At 37.7% G+C, this 14,875-nt stretch overlaps 1 protein-coding gene across 1 annotated transcript in view; it reads left to right on the top strand.

Annotated features, from left to right (window-relative positions):
* The window catches only part of LOC113057504 (STE20-like serine/threonine-protein kinase), a 32,581-nt gene that overhangs the window by 110 nt on the left and 17,596 nt on the right, over window positions 1-14,875 (top strand). The window contains exons 2-9 of the mRNA XM_026224926.1: window positions 10-53; window positions 7,619-7,783; window positions 12,280-12,328; window positions 13,253-13,402; window positions 13,819-13,891; window positions 14,020-14,214; window positions 14,565-14,646; window positions 14,737-14,868. Coding sequence (XP_026080711.1) covers window positions 10-53; window positions 7,619-7,783; window positions 12,280-12,328; window positions 13,253-13,402; window positions 13,819-13,891; window positions 14,020-14,214; window positions 14,565-14,646; window positions 14,737-14,868 — 890 coding nt within the window. The remainder of the gene's footprint in view (window positions 1-9; window positions 54-7,618; window positions 7,784-12,279; window positions 12,329-13,252; window positions 13,403-13,818; window positions 13,892-14,019; window positions 14,215-14,564; window positions 14,647-14,736; window positions 14,869-14,875) is intronic.

Raw genomic sequence — 14,875 nt, 5'->3', positions numbered from 1 at the left:
GTTTGGGAGATCGTGGAGAACTTGGGGATGGAGCCTTTGGGAAAGTCTACAAGGTAAATATAAACCAGAAGGTGATCGTGTCACCTGAGTGTATTTGTGTTACTCCCTAGCTCTACTGATTAATCTTAAAGGTACACTTCAAGATGTAAACTTTTTAATCATTTATTTACCTTTATGTCTTTTGAAGCCTTTATGACTTTATTTTTATCTGTGGAACACATATGGAGATGTTGGGAAGGACTGACATCACCAGTCTCGGTTCAATTGCATATCTTATTCCATACAATGAAAGTGAATGGTGACTGGAAGTCATTCTGACTAACATCTAATGTAGTGAAGGTGAAAACTGATTCTAGGTCTGTTCTTATGTTCCATTACCATGTGATGTTATCCTTACCATTCTTGATTTCTTTATTTTAATTGGCCTGTTTCTTGCACGTTGTGGTGCATATCATCAGACTGATGAAATGAGACCTGAAATGTCATTTGAGTTCATAGATACAGTTATTCACATTTAATGGGATTGTTCACCCAAAAATGAAAATATACAAAGAAAGATATTTAGAAGAATTTTGGTAACTAGTGGAAAAATACTGTGGAAGCCAGTGGGGACCACACATTGGGCCTCATTTATCAAACATGAGAAGATAATTTTTGTGTAAATCATTTGTAAAGCAGTTCTGACGTAAACTTTTGAGTTCATGAAAATGTTATTATACGTATACGTATTTTTGAAATGTTAGTTGGTTCAAAATAAATGTACACCTGTTCCCTACCACGTGTAAATGATGCAGAAAACATTCTGTGTTTGATTTTGGCAAACTGTTGACACTGAATTTTGATGCATTGCCATTATAATATTTTTACAAGTTTGTTTGCTTGTTTTGCTCTGTTTTTATTTATTTATTTATTTTTTGGTAGCTGAGAGTGGATAAACTGTTTAGCTTTGAGTAAAACGTAGTGCTTGTCACTTTTTACCCAGCCATCCTATCAGTGGAGGAGGGGCGGGACAAATACTACACCGACCAATCATCCTACTTGTACAACAATGGAGAAGTTAATATTGCTGGTTACTGCATTTTTATATTCAGTAATATTCTTCAAAATTAGATACTAGAAATAAGTTACTGCCGTAGATATTTCAAATCATATTAGCAACCAAAGCCTCCAGCTGAAAAATGCTTTTGCCATCAAAGTGTGTGCACGAAAGCCATATTTACTAATGAATGGAATTCATTAACATACACATGTTTAACTATAAAATATGATGTGTAAAGAGTGTTTGTAAATTCGGAAGAGAGTTTTCAGGGAGGGGCGTTCCACAGTACGCGCAAATGACTCCGAATTTACTCCTATAATTACGAATGTTTTGTGAATGAGGCCCATTGTTTGGTTATCAGCATTATTAAAAATATCTTCTTTTGTGTTTAACAGAAGCAAGAAACTGGTTTGGAACAACTTGAGAGTATAAAATGATGGCAGTAGAGAAGTGAAGGATATGATAACTTGGTTCAAAACATTAATGTTAAACCTAATGCTATTCAACAATAGAATCAAACTTAATACTTTTTTTTTTATCTCTTTACGTTCTCAGGAACCTAGTTCATGTATATTTTATATTTCTGGTGTTGTGGGACCAGTTCATACCATTCCTGTCATTCCCTGCTTCAGGCTTTAATCTGGTTGAGAATGTTTCCATACTGCTCCCATTTATGGAATGCATTGTGTTTCTGACACTACAAGTTGGGTGTGTCATTCTAAATATATTATACAAATGCATCTTAAAGTATTGTTTAGTGACTGGCTCGATATGCTGTCAGATTAGTCTTTGTTGTTTAAAGACTAAGCTAATTTGAAGCTTTTTATACAAAACATTTTGCAAAGTATAATCAGTGTCTTCAGTTTATGGGAAATCTTATTCCAAATTAGTAAGGAAATATGAGTCATCTTATTCTGAAATAAGTGAGGCTAAATTGTCCAAAGAGTAAGTAACACAAGCTGCGTTTACATGGACACTACTTATCCGATCGTAATAGGACTAGAAGCACAATCAGAATAAAAAGTCACATGTAAACACGTCAATCGGATTGAATTGGCCAGGTCCGACAAAAATTTTGATTGGATTGAAAGGGGTTGTTTATTACTTTTGTAATCTGAGCGATAGGACATGTTAACACTTGATCGGATTGAAAACCAAAACGGGAAAAATTTTGCGCATGTGCGCAGCGAAGTAGACATAGCGTAATGAAGTATGACACGTGAAACGAGCTGTTCTTCCTGGTGACTAAAGTGTCATAAATAAGTGTCCTGTCATTATAAAATCCCCTTTCACTCAGCGTTTGTGAAGTGGAACAGGAACATGTTCCACCAGTTCTTGTTTAAGATTCTCATCAACAGACGACTAGTTTTGGGTGCGGGAAGGGACACTTTTACACCTTTTTTTTTTTTTTTTAATAACGTCAAGCAGCACAACAGTTCATGTGCTGGTTGTCGCCTAATTAGGACCCGAAGTAGATAAATATCACGTCTGCTTTTTAAAACAGCATGCGACAAGCAGTGGGAAACTCTACATTCATACAGTGTGTGCATGTCAAAAGAGTAAATCCAATCAGAAACTTGTGACATGTAAATGCGCTTATCAACCCGATCACTTTATTCGGCGTTCATGTATACACTACGTTCGGATTCGTCAATCAGAATGAATTAAATCCGATGGAAGCAAAAAGTGTCCATGTAAATGCACCTACAGTCTGTGAGTGAATGTGTGTTGATCTAGAGAGTGAATCAGCAATGTCTTCCTGCCTCAGTTTAGCAGCCCTGCAGTGATGTTAGCGATACTTCTGTTGCTTGTGTGGTTTATCAGCGGCTCGCTACAGTTTCCTTATTAAAAAAAAAAAGTTTTTTTTTTCTTTCTCTCCTCCTCTCTCTTGCCTATATCGAGATAAAGTGTGCTGTGTTTTGTGCCTCCTCTTTAAAACTTTTCAAAACTATTCAAAACATAAAATTATTGCACATTCAAGGTCAGTGAAAGATTCATCAGTGAATGTTATAAAAAAAAAAGTAAAAGCAATTGTTTGTTTTCGTAATCATAAATCCAAATTCACTAACACTCCTTGAAACCACTTGGCCCAGTGACATCACTTAGCCCAGTGACATCACTTAGCCCATGCTGGCTGTTATATATCAACCAATTGTCAAATGGCTATAATGACTCACATTTAACATGGCTCAATGCTGATATCCAACGCCCACCATTCAGTCATTTCCAAAGATCGATAAAATCAAGCCCCGTCCTACATGTTTTCCATGACCCAAGTTTAGTATGTGGATCTCTGAGATTTGATTTGTTGCAAACTAAAAGCATGAAATGACAATTTGCCTTATCTATTTTTGTCAGAGCAAGTTATAGATCTTACTGTGAATACTTTGTTCAGGAATCTTTCTATCTTTCTTTTTTGACCTCATAATGTTTAGATCAGATGTCATTACTGTATCTTTCAGTGAAGTCGCTGCAGACGCCCTAGAGTATTCAAACTGGAAGCGTTTGTACAGCGTCATAGCAGCGGCACCAAAGCTACATATTTATTTACAAAGACAACTATAAATGTGTTTTTAGAGATTGATCAGTTATAAATTGAATGTTTTGAAGTCTTGAAAGTTTGTTAACATGGGGATTTATTGCGTCTATAGCTCCGTTTCTGTAGCTGTGGAACTGAAAATAAACAAAAGGCATAAGTTTGTCACGTCTCTCGTAAGTGAACACGTGCAATATTTACTGAATACAGTATTTACAGAAGCTGTCAATAATGAGTGAATAATTAATTTCTTATGTATATACTCCATTGTAACTTAAGATCCTGTGCAAGATTAATTGTTTGTGAGTTTGATAAAATGTTTTAAGTTATAATTTTCGTTAAAAACAAGTTAAAATGGGTAAATCTTCTATACATATTTTTTGATTCTTCATTTTCTTAACTGACATCAATGACATCATGCTTATTCTGTGCATTTTAGCATGTTTTGTCTGAAATCATGTTTATTTTATTCATCAAAATTGTGCTGTCATTTTAATTGGGCTGTGCAATTAATCGATAAACGATTCATTAAAAACGATTTAGATTTTGGCCTCCTGCAATTTTGAAAATACAGTAATTGAGTGATTGTTCATGTATACCTTCGTCGGTCATGTAATAAATGAACGTAAAGAGTTGAGAACGAAAATACGCTTTTAAAGTGATAGCGGGCTTTTTCCTTAATATTAATCAAACAAAAGACAAATGCAAAATCACACTCTGCTCTTGAGTGAAGGACTTTTGTAGCTTTTAACAAGAAAAAAAGTTTAATTCTTGGAATGAATGCTGTTTTATTTTACATTGTCATTAATTTCTGTAGTAGGCTTTAAGCTTAAGACTTGCATTAAAAAATTAAAGCACAGTTTGTTCATTTGTATCTTTTTATTCTATAGTATTTGTATAGCTTTTTTTTTTAATAATTTTCACTAATTTTGAGTACCGTAAACGGCGTTACAATTGCGCACATCACATTATGTAAGACAAGATGTGTCGCTACTCGCTACTTTGTTGTATTAGGATGTATTGTGAATTTAAGCTTTGCCTGACTGGTTTATGACCTGAAATGTTTGTTTTTTTTGACCAGTCTTTTATCTTTCCTAAAACAATTAGATGAGTTTGCCATTGAATTGTCAGTGTGCATTCGTATCTCTTTTATTACAATACAGTTATGACAGTTATTCACTCTTCTGATGAAGTATGACAAGTGTCACCCGCCCAGACTCGCTAGTTCTGTTGTACGATAATGGAAGTCAAAATTAACCCTTCTTTGTGGTCGTTTCAGATATGCAGATGCTGTTGATTTCCTGTTGGTCTAAGAGTAGAAACAGGTGTGAAAACGTGCAGAGAGAAGACTTTACACAAGTAAAGACGTTACAAAATACTCTGACCCACTTGCACACTTCTCTGTACACTTTGCCCCATTCCTTTCTCTGTCTGCTCCTCTGTGTTTTCGGGTAGCTGTAAACACAAAGAGCTTTATCCCAGAATAGAAAGTGTTTCTTGGCATAGATGGAAAAAGTTTGAATGGAATAAAATGTTACACCCGCCATTAGTCACTTCCTCTTTGAATAGAATATTCTGGAACAGTTAGCTAATGCAAACACTTAACACGACTGGAGGAGTTTAATTGGTTTTGTATTGTAGCTCATAGGGATGACCTCAAAGCTTCATGCAGATATGTATTTCCTCAAACAGCCTCTGGCACGCCTCTAGATGAGGTCACCCTGTCTTGTTTCCTTTTTTTTCTTCTGCTTTTTTGAAGAATAGATGGTGTTGCTGATGTGTGTCAGTTGCAGGTTACACGGAACGGCTAATCTTTTACAAGATGTTTCCGGTTTTATGTTATCATAGATGTACATATCTCATGTTCTTTATTCCATGAATTTCATAACATGGTTACAAATTGAATGTTTGTTGGCTTATTGTTCAAACACAGTATGTTACGAATTAATTTGTTAGAAAGGCCGGTGTGCTTTGATGGTTCTAGGTTTCATTCTGAATGGTGTCTCCCTCCTGTTCGTGGAAAGCTGTGAATAAGAGCTTTTGTAATGAAGTAGGTCAAAGGCAATAAACTAATCTCAGGGTACATTTCAGGAATTTGGTTCTCTCTCAGTAATTTTAGCTCTAAATTACACCAAAGTACACCAAAGTTCCTTCTTTTTATTGATAGATTTATTTGATATTCCTTATACCACAAAGTGTTACTCAGATTTCCAATCACACCATTATGATAGGAACATACATATATCAGACAGTTCAGAGGTCAAGTTAACAGTTTATTTTATTTCTGCACTTCATATCAGATGATAGGAAGGAAGAGGTTATTTGACTTCGGGTTGGGCGATGTCTTCAAATTTGGCAGGAGAGATGACTGAGGACGATGGGGAATGATTTGCAGATGGAAGATGACATTGCATATCAGCTCAACTCTAATCTGACCGACATGTAAAGAGTCTAATATAACAGATTGTTTTGTTTAATCTCATGATTAAAGGCAGGTAAATGTTGCTACAATAATAGACTGGCTTTCACCTTTACAAACTTTTTGAAATCTAGAGTTTAGTATCTCATGTGAGGTGTCTTCAAGGACATGGCTTTTTTTCCTGGCAGACCGATAAAGACTGCCACACACTAGGCTCCCAGACACCTGGTTGAAGTCAGCCGTACAGATTTAGACTTTGCAGGAGTTTTTCCAGTTTTGTGTTTCATATGCATCAAATGTTAAAGCTATGTGGGCAATCTGGGGCTGAGGCCAGAGAAATTGAGCTTCAGTTTATTGATTGTGCCCGAGTGGTTGCCAGTGTGCAGAAGAACATTATAGCAGTGGCAAGGCCTGAAATGTTAAAGTGGACCTTGGTGAAATAGGGACGACCTCAGAGCTTTCTTTCAAATTAAAGTGCATCGTTTTGCAATACATGAGAGAAAAATATGGATGCAGATTTCTCTCATGTAAAAAAATAAAATAATAATAATAATAATTATAAGCCCAAACACCATAATACAATGCATAGATGTTGAGGTGATCCTTAGGCCTGCGATAAGAAATATTATTGTCATTTTAAAGACCATTTTATGCCACTGAATATATAATCATAACGCAACAGCATAATAATGCAGGAGGCCTACACACTTCCAAATGACAAAAAACTTTAAATTTTTAAGAATATTTAGATCATGGAAATTAAGTATTAAAATACTAGATACCTTAAAAAAACTGAATAAATAGTAAATAAACATTTTCTAGCAAAAAGTGCAAAGTAACATAAAGAAAAATGCACAACAAACTTTTCCATCTACAGATATTTCCCTGAAGTTATTTTCTCTTTAAATTAAGGGTTCACAATATTGCTGAAAAACAAAATCACTACCTAGCAGTCGGATGTCTGCATTAGGGTTGGGCTGATGGACATTACATGTGTCATCGATAAAGAAATAGTTTAAACAATGTCTTGTTAGTGTACGTACCTGTTTGTGGAAGTATCCTGACGAGACGTCCCCTCGTAGTCTTCACTGGAACATCATTTCTCGGGGAATGGATGGTTATACGTGGGTCTGCCATCACCGAAGTGGAAAGAGTAAACTTATGGAAATTTCTGTGTTTTCTTTAAGTTTAAGGCTTTTAGTTTTAACCTTCTTCTCCCTTCGGGGGTGGCGTTCAAATCATAGGGTGCCCCCATCGTCATTCAGCTCTGGTGCGTGGATTATGGTCAAAACAAATGTCTTGCAGGTATTTTTCTGTGGTCCATATAAACTAGCTAAAATAAACTATCCTGTTATCAACTTATCAGCACTCATCCACTAGAATGTTATTACTTTATACTTAGCATAAATACATTGGGTGGACTAGCTGTCAATCTGAGTGGGCCAGTGCCATCGCCACTGCATCATTAATGTGACTTGCAATTACACTAACCGCTATTACAGCTGCACTAGCCGTCATTAAAATGCTGCAAGAGCTGCTGTTTGAAGGCCTGCACAGCATCAGAGAACAGATTGTGTGCCTTTGCTACCTGTTGAACGTTTCCCACTGGTTGCTTTTATCACAGGCTCAGAACAAACAGACCGGGATCCTGGCTGCAGCTAAAGTGATCGACACCAAAACAGAAGAGGAGCTGGAGGACTACATGGTGGAGATCGACATCCTCGCCTCCTGTGACCATCAGTACATAGTCAAACTGCTGGATGCTTTCTATTATGAGAGCAAACTATGGGTGAGTGACTTGTCTCAGGAGGCGTTTGGTTATTTCAGCTGTACTGCAGCCATACACACACACACACACACACTTGTCTGGTCAGCTATCCTTGTTGGGACTCTCCATAGGCGTAATGGTTTTTATACTGTACAGAACGTATTTTCTATCGCCCTACACCAGCACTACCCCTAAACCTAACCCTCACAGGAAACTTTTTAGATTTTCAAGAAACTTCATTCTGTGTAATTTATTAGCTTGTTTACCCGTGGGGACCTCAATTTAGGTCCCCACCGTGACACGAGTCCCCATGAGTCTGTTTGTATTCAGGTTTAAGTCCCCACCAGAATAGAAAAACAAGTGCACACACACAAACACACACACATACCTCTGTAGGAGGAGTAAGAGTGAGAGCACACTTCACTCTCTCCTTATCAAAGAGTAGCACTATGCTGGTGGTTAAAAAAGTGTTTGTACACAAATCATGTCTTATTCTTACAGCCTATTAAAGAATCATAATGTTAATTTTGTACTTTGTAACAAGTTTGTACCCCCATGTAAATGTCATAGTTTTGAATTTTGTATTTTTACATATATATATATATATATATATATATTATGGATTTTTTTTAATCATACCAGGGCTGTGCAATTAATCACATTTGATAGTCATCTCATCAGTAAAGGCGGGCACATGATTAGTAGTAAATTATCACCTGCTTTCAGACTGAACAGCTTTCAGTACACAGAGCCATAGTTCACTGACATGATAGACGATATCGCGTTCGAAATCAAAGTTGATTCACCTGCCATTATCAGGGTGATTTTGCCTAATTGTCAGAGAACTATTGCTCTGTGTATTGAAAGCTGTTCAGTCTGGAAGCATGTGATGGAGATTTACTACTAATCACGGGACCGGCTTTACTGATGAGATGCGCATGACAATCGAATACGATTAAATGCACAGACCAGGCTAATAATTTTTCTCAATAAAATCTTATGTAATAATCCCATGTCCTTCCCCATATTATTTTTTTCCCTCAGTAATGTTCAAAAGCACATAACAGGATTCTTTAACAATTAATAAACCTGCTAATTTCATGTTTAATAATTTAATCCTGAATAACAACAGTAAGGCTTCACAGCTCCATATTAGTCTACAATAATACCTCTCTATTTATCTCTGTCTAAAGAGTGTCAGGGGATCCTATTTTTCTACCATAGAGCTCCCAGGATAATAATGGCAGAATGGTTTCATATGATCCTCCCCTCTGCGGTTGCGTGTATGGAAGGATAATGGGCTATTTCAAATGACCAGAGAAAGTGCTCATGAATTAATTAGATGCAAGTCCAGTCTGCTTAGCCTGGCTGTTAATCAAGAGATATGAATGCATAGCTCATAGCAGCACAAGCATGCTTCTTAATGCGCATAGAGGTCAATCCTGCACTTATAAAATATTCATAGAAAGCAGCCTAAAATCTGCACAGCAGTCAATTGTTTGTCATAAGTCTCCAGCCTTCTGTCAGTGTTTATAGTTAACACAGACACAGTATGAGATAACATTATATGGAAAAGCTGACGCTCTCCAGCCTAGCAAAGAGGTTTGTCTAATAAACTGTAAGTTCCCTGGGTTTGTGACAAGATTGTAAATGTGGCTGTTTAAAGGTCCCCTGAAGTGCCTTGAAACACACAGCATTATTTTATGTGGTGACGTAATTTCAGCTGAAACAGGAAGATAGCGCCAGTGGCGGATCTAGAGATTTTTTTCCTGGGGTGGCAAAGAGGTGGCATGAGGTTTCAGGAGGGGGGCCATGGACATTATTCTTAATTTAAAATGCTACGGTTTTCATTGAAGGTGTTTTGTATGGAGCCAAAATAGTATCAATAAAGATAAGTGCACACACTACATTCACATATGCACACATAGGATTCATACATGCACACACATAATTCATAAATACACACACAGGATACACAAATGCGCACAAAATTCACAAATGCACACATAAAATGTAAAAAGCACAGAAGATTCACAAATGCATACAAAATTCAGAAATGCACACAAAATCTAGAAATATACACACAATTCAGAAATGCAAACAACATTTACAAATGCACTCAAGATTCACAAATGCACAGGACAAGATTCAGAAATGTATTTCTGATGCACACACACATATATCTTGATTTACAAACTGCTTGTGGTCAGTGAACTTCACTGCATTAAACAGGGAATGATCTGCAACCAATCAGATATCTCCCTTGTTTGAGCCAATCACAAGAATGCACCCCACGTGGGGGATTGTTTACTTAAGCCAATCAGCGAACGACTCACTTTCCTCAGTGAACAACTCGCTTTCCTCACGCAGCGAACGACTCATTTTCCTCAGCGAACGACTCACTTACCTCACGCAGCCGGTGACTCACTTTCCTCAGCGAACGATTCACTTACCTCACGCAGCCGGCAACTCACTTTGCGCAGCCGGACACCCACTTTGCACAGCAGGAGACTCACTTTCCGCAGCCGGAGAGTCACTTTCCTCTCGCAGCGAACGACTCACTTTCCTAATCGAACGATTCACTCTCCTCACGAGTAACGCAGCGAACAACTCAATTTCCTCACGCAGCGAGCGACTCACTTTCCTCACCCAGCAAAGTTGAATGAACGATTCCCTTTCCTCACGCAGCGATCAACTCACTTTGCGCAGCCGGAGAGTCACTTTCCTCTCGCAGCAGACCACTGACTCTCTCTTCATGTAGGGACCGAATTTTATAATTAAAGTGACTTCTATATTGCATCCAAAAGAATATTTAGATATATTTAAATATTTAAAAAGGTGTGAAAAAAGATTTGTTTAACTTTCATTAAAATATTTCAATAAAATGAAATAATTGCCTATTGCAAATTTATGAATCCATGGTTAACTTTTTTACTGCAGTCACAGTCTGGGCTATATGTATTGAGACATTTTTAAATTTATATTTTGTAAAAAAAAAATAATAAAAAATAAACCTGAATTGTAATCTAAACAAGTAGGCTATAATATGCCGCACCACAGGCATATCGCGCTGTGTGAACGCGATCATGTGATTGGCTTATAAGTGAACAATCCCCCACGTGGGGTGCGTTCTTGTGATTGGCTAAAAGAAGGGAGATATCTGATTGGTTGCTGATCATTCCCTGTTTAAAAAAAGGCATTCAAATGCAGTGAAGTTCACAGACCACAAGCAGTTTGTAAATCAAGATATATGTGTGTGTGCATCAGAAATACATTTCTGAATCTTCCAGAAATAAGGCTACCGACTTGTCGCGGGAATTCACCATACAATTGCCAGTAACCACTGAGTTTACCACTGATAGGCTGGCAGTGCATATCAGTTAAAATTCTAACGGACCCTCTGATGTCACATGGACTACTTTGATGATGTTTTTCTTCCCTTTCTGGACATGGACAGTATACCGTACACACAGTTTCAATGGAGGGACACAGTTTAAGATATTTTAGATTTAGTTCGAGAGCTTTCTGTCCCTCCATTGAAACAGTGTGTACGGTATACTGTCCATGTCCAGAAAGGTAAGAAAAACATCATCAAAGTAGTCCATGTGACATCAGAGGGTCCGTTAGAATTTTAACTGCTTCCAATTCTTTTTGATCAGTGCTTTACTCCAAAAGTGTGAACACAATTTGTATTCACATCTTTACCTCATATTTCATTAAACGGAATAAAACCATAATTTCTTACTGACTGCCGATCCATCAGTCAGTATTGCATGATGATAATTCCCACATTACAATGATGGTAGACTTCTGCACTCTGTCTCATAATACGTTTATGCAAGAGTTGAGAGTACGCTATTTGCATTAGGTCACAGTAGAGTGAGTTTTGAGCATTGTACTAATCTCATACTGTCACTCTGAAATAGATTAATGGAGCAAGCTAACTTTAAGCCCTGCATGGATTGAGGCGCGTGAACAAGGATCATGAAACCAAGACGGCCTCTAATAAGCAGGAGCACTGACAGTTAAAGTTCATTTCTGATTTTATTGCCGCTTGTATTGTCATGTAGTAGTATTTTACTTGATATATTTAAATATATATATATATTTTTTGGTATTTTATATGCTCTGTTGGTGGCTGGTGGAGTAGCGTTCCTCCGGGGATAAAAATTATTCAGTAGAGGCAGGGATACATAGACCAGATAAAGGGGAACCCCCCCCCCCCCCTTACAAATCGCACCCTGTTTGCACATATATGAATGTATAGGAAGTCTTTAAGTTATGTACATGTGGAATCGACAACAGGACGAGGAATTTAGAAGTATACAGTGTTATACCCCCCCCCCCCCCCCAAAAAAAAACAGTGGTGTGTGATTTCTACTTCAGAGGGAAAACACCCACCCAACCAAACCAATCAGATGCTTGTAATCAAAGTAAACTCTACATTGCACACTGTGGCATCGGTGTCATTCTTAGTAAATTCATTTCTGGATCTCTTTCTTTCACCCCTTCTTTAGATTCTCATTGAGTTTTGTGCTGGAGGAGCAGTGGATGCTGTGATGTTGGGTAAGTTTTATGGTCTTTGTTTAACTGAAGGAAATAGAGGGCACTGTGGTCGTCTGAGTCTGTTCTACTGTGTGATGGTGTTCCATTCCTCCAGACCTCACTGGCACACCAGCACACTGTGCTCATTTTTGCCACTGGACTGGACCATATAATTATCAAAGTCAGATTTCAAGGAGTGGTTAGCCTCTTCTCAGCATTTTTCTCTGTTGGTTGGAAGCTTTGTTTAAATGTTCCCACACACATCCGATCTTTTCAGTGACATTCCATGTCAGCAAATTCGTAAGTAGACTTTGCAAGTTTTTCATGGTTTTTCAACAATGCATAAATCTCTAACAAATAGTCCAATTTCCTCTCTTTTGGTACAGTGTCATCTGTACTATTTACAAAAACTTTTCCAATCACAAATCACTGTAGTTGTTGGGAAGACCATTTCACAATTGTAAACAATGTCCAGTAAGAATAAAACATCCGTTTCTTATGAGGGTTTATTCTGCTGTGATGAAAATCTGGCCCCTTCTACATTTAGGCTAAGAGAGGTGTTGCTGTGGGAGGTGTTCTTTTGATGGAAATGCTTTTATTGACTCATTGTTTGTATTGTTATGACTCCCTCTGTTGTCTTCTGTCTGTTCTGGAAGGGCCTATCCCAGCAGCACTGCTGTAATAAAGATTTGTTTGCATTGCTTCAGTCACAAGGGAGCAGTGTGCTCTACCTAGCCAAAAACAACAGAGAATTTGACTATTAATGAGCCACAGCCCTTTGTCACTGTTACATTGTAGTTTATTTGTCTGATTTAACTTCAATACACATCACTGAAAATAAAAGAGCTGATAAAGTGTGCTTGCTTAGCGATGACTCTGTTAACAGCTATTCTCTCTCTATGTGTGTGTGTGTGTGTGTGTGTGTGTGTGTGTGTGTGTCTGCAGAGCTGGAGCGGGCATTGACAGAGCCTCAGATCCGGGTTGTGTGTAAACATACTCTGGAGGCGCTGGCTTACCTCCATGAGAATAAGATTATACACCGGGACCTAAAAGCTGGAAATATTCTCTTTACATCAGATGGAGAAGTCAAATTGGGTAATTGCCTCATAAAGTCTGCTTAAACTGTTTATTTTAAATGTAATTATTTATTTATTTAATAATGCAATGTGTATATATATTTTCAAGTTCATGTATATATGTGTATCATTTCAGCTTATTTAGTTGTGTTTATCTTCTTCATCTTCTTTTTCAAATATCCTCTGTAATTTTTGTTTTGTTTTTTAAATCTTATCCAGAAACTTTAAAAATCTGGAAAGCTCATGGAAAAGTCCTTTGTTAAAAAGTATCAGAAATGTGTCTTTATCAGTTAATATGTACGTATATAAGAAGACTAAAATGTGTTTACTTTAGCTTTTAATTAAGTTTACTTATTGATTTAAAATCATATCGGTTTCTTGCATATTGTTGTCAGCCGTACTCCGTCTCTAATTTTAATCACTGTTTCTTCTCAGCTGACTTTGGAGTGTCTGCAAAGAATACAAAGACCCTTCAGAGAAGAGACTCTTTCATTGGAACACCATACTGGTTAGTCTTGCACTGATTCATGAGATCTGTCACTACTTATTAACAGAGCTGTGAATATGGCACATTATAAGCTTCTTTATTCTCAATTTTTCAAAATCCCCTCCCTCCCTCTCTCTCTGAAATGAAAGGATGGCACCCGAGGTGGTGATGTGTGAGACGTCAAAGGACAGACCGTATGACTACAAAGCAGACATCTGGTCCCTGGGGGTGACTCTGATCGAGCTGGCACAGATCGAGCCGCCTAACCACGAGATGAACCCAATGAGAGTCCTGCTAAAAATAGCAAAGTCTGAGCCCCCCACACTTGCAATTCCATCACGATGGTGAGAGTTATGACTCACAGCGCCGTTATCTTCCACATGTGTCAATAATGAAGCAAAATGTGATTTAAGAATATAAGCTATACTGATTGTTCATATTTCATATTTAGAAAATTTTTGAAAAATTGTAACTGATATGATAAATCACCTCCCAACTGAAAAATGAAAAATCCAGGCTGGAGGTTATTGAGCTGATGAATCATGCAAGCAGTTGCCCACCCAAAGTCCTAACACATGGTCAGCCTGGAACTGCATAGCCTGTTGCTTTATAGTTTTGACTGTAATACACCAAATGAAGAGCTCTTACACATGTAGCACAGAGTTCATATTTGTTCATCCGCTGATTTAAACAGGTCTCCTGAGTTCAGTGATTTCCTGCGGAAAGCACTGGATAAAAATGTAGACAACAGGTGGAGTGCACTGCAGCTCTTACAGGTTGGGCCATCTTGTATTTTTTGATGCAGTTCAGTTTAAAGGTGAAAATTAAAACATACTAGATAGTGACCAGCCATGGATTGCTTTCAGCATCCATTTGTTTCAAATGTGATGGATAACAAACCAGTGCGAGAGCTGATTGCTGAGGCTAAAGCCGAAGTGTTTGAGGAGTTTGAAGAGGGCAAAGAGGAAGAGGAAGAAGAAGAGCCAGAGTCCCAGCTGGTACGAA

This window comes from Carassius auratus, chromosome 38, assembly GCF_003368295.1.
Source record: "Carassius auratus strain Wakin chromosome 38, ASM336829v1, whole genome shotgun sequence".
NCBI lineage: Eukaryota > Metazoa > Chordata > Actinopteri > Cypriniformes > Cyprinidae > Carassius > Carassius auratus.
Note: the sequence above shows the minus strand (reverse complement) of the source record. Positions and strands in the feature narration are given on the sequence as shown.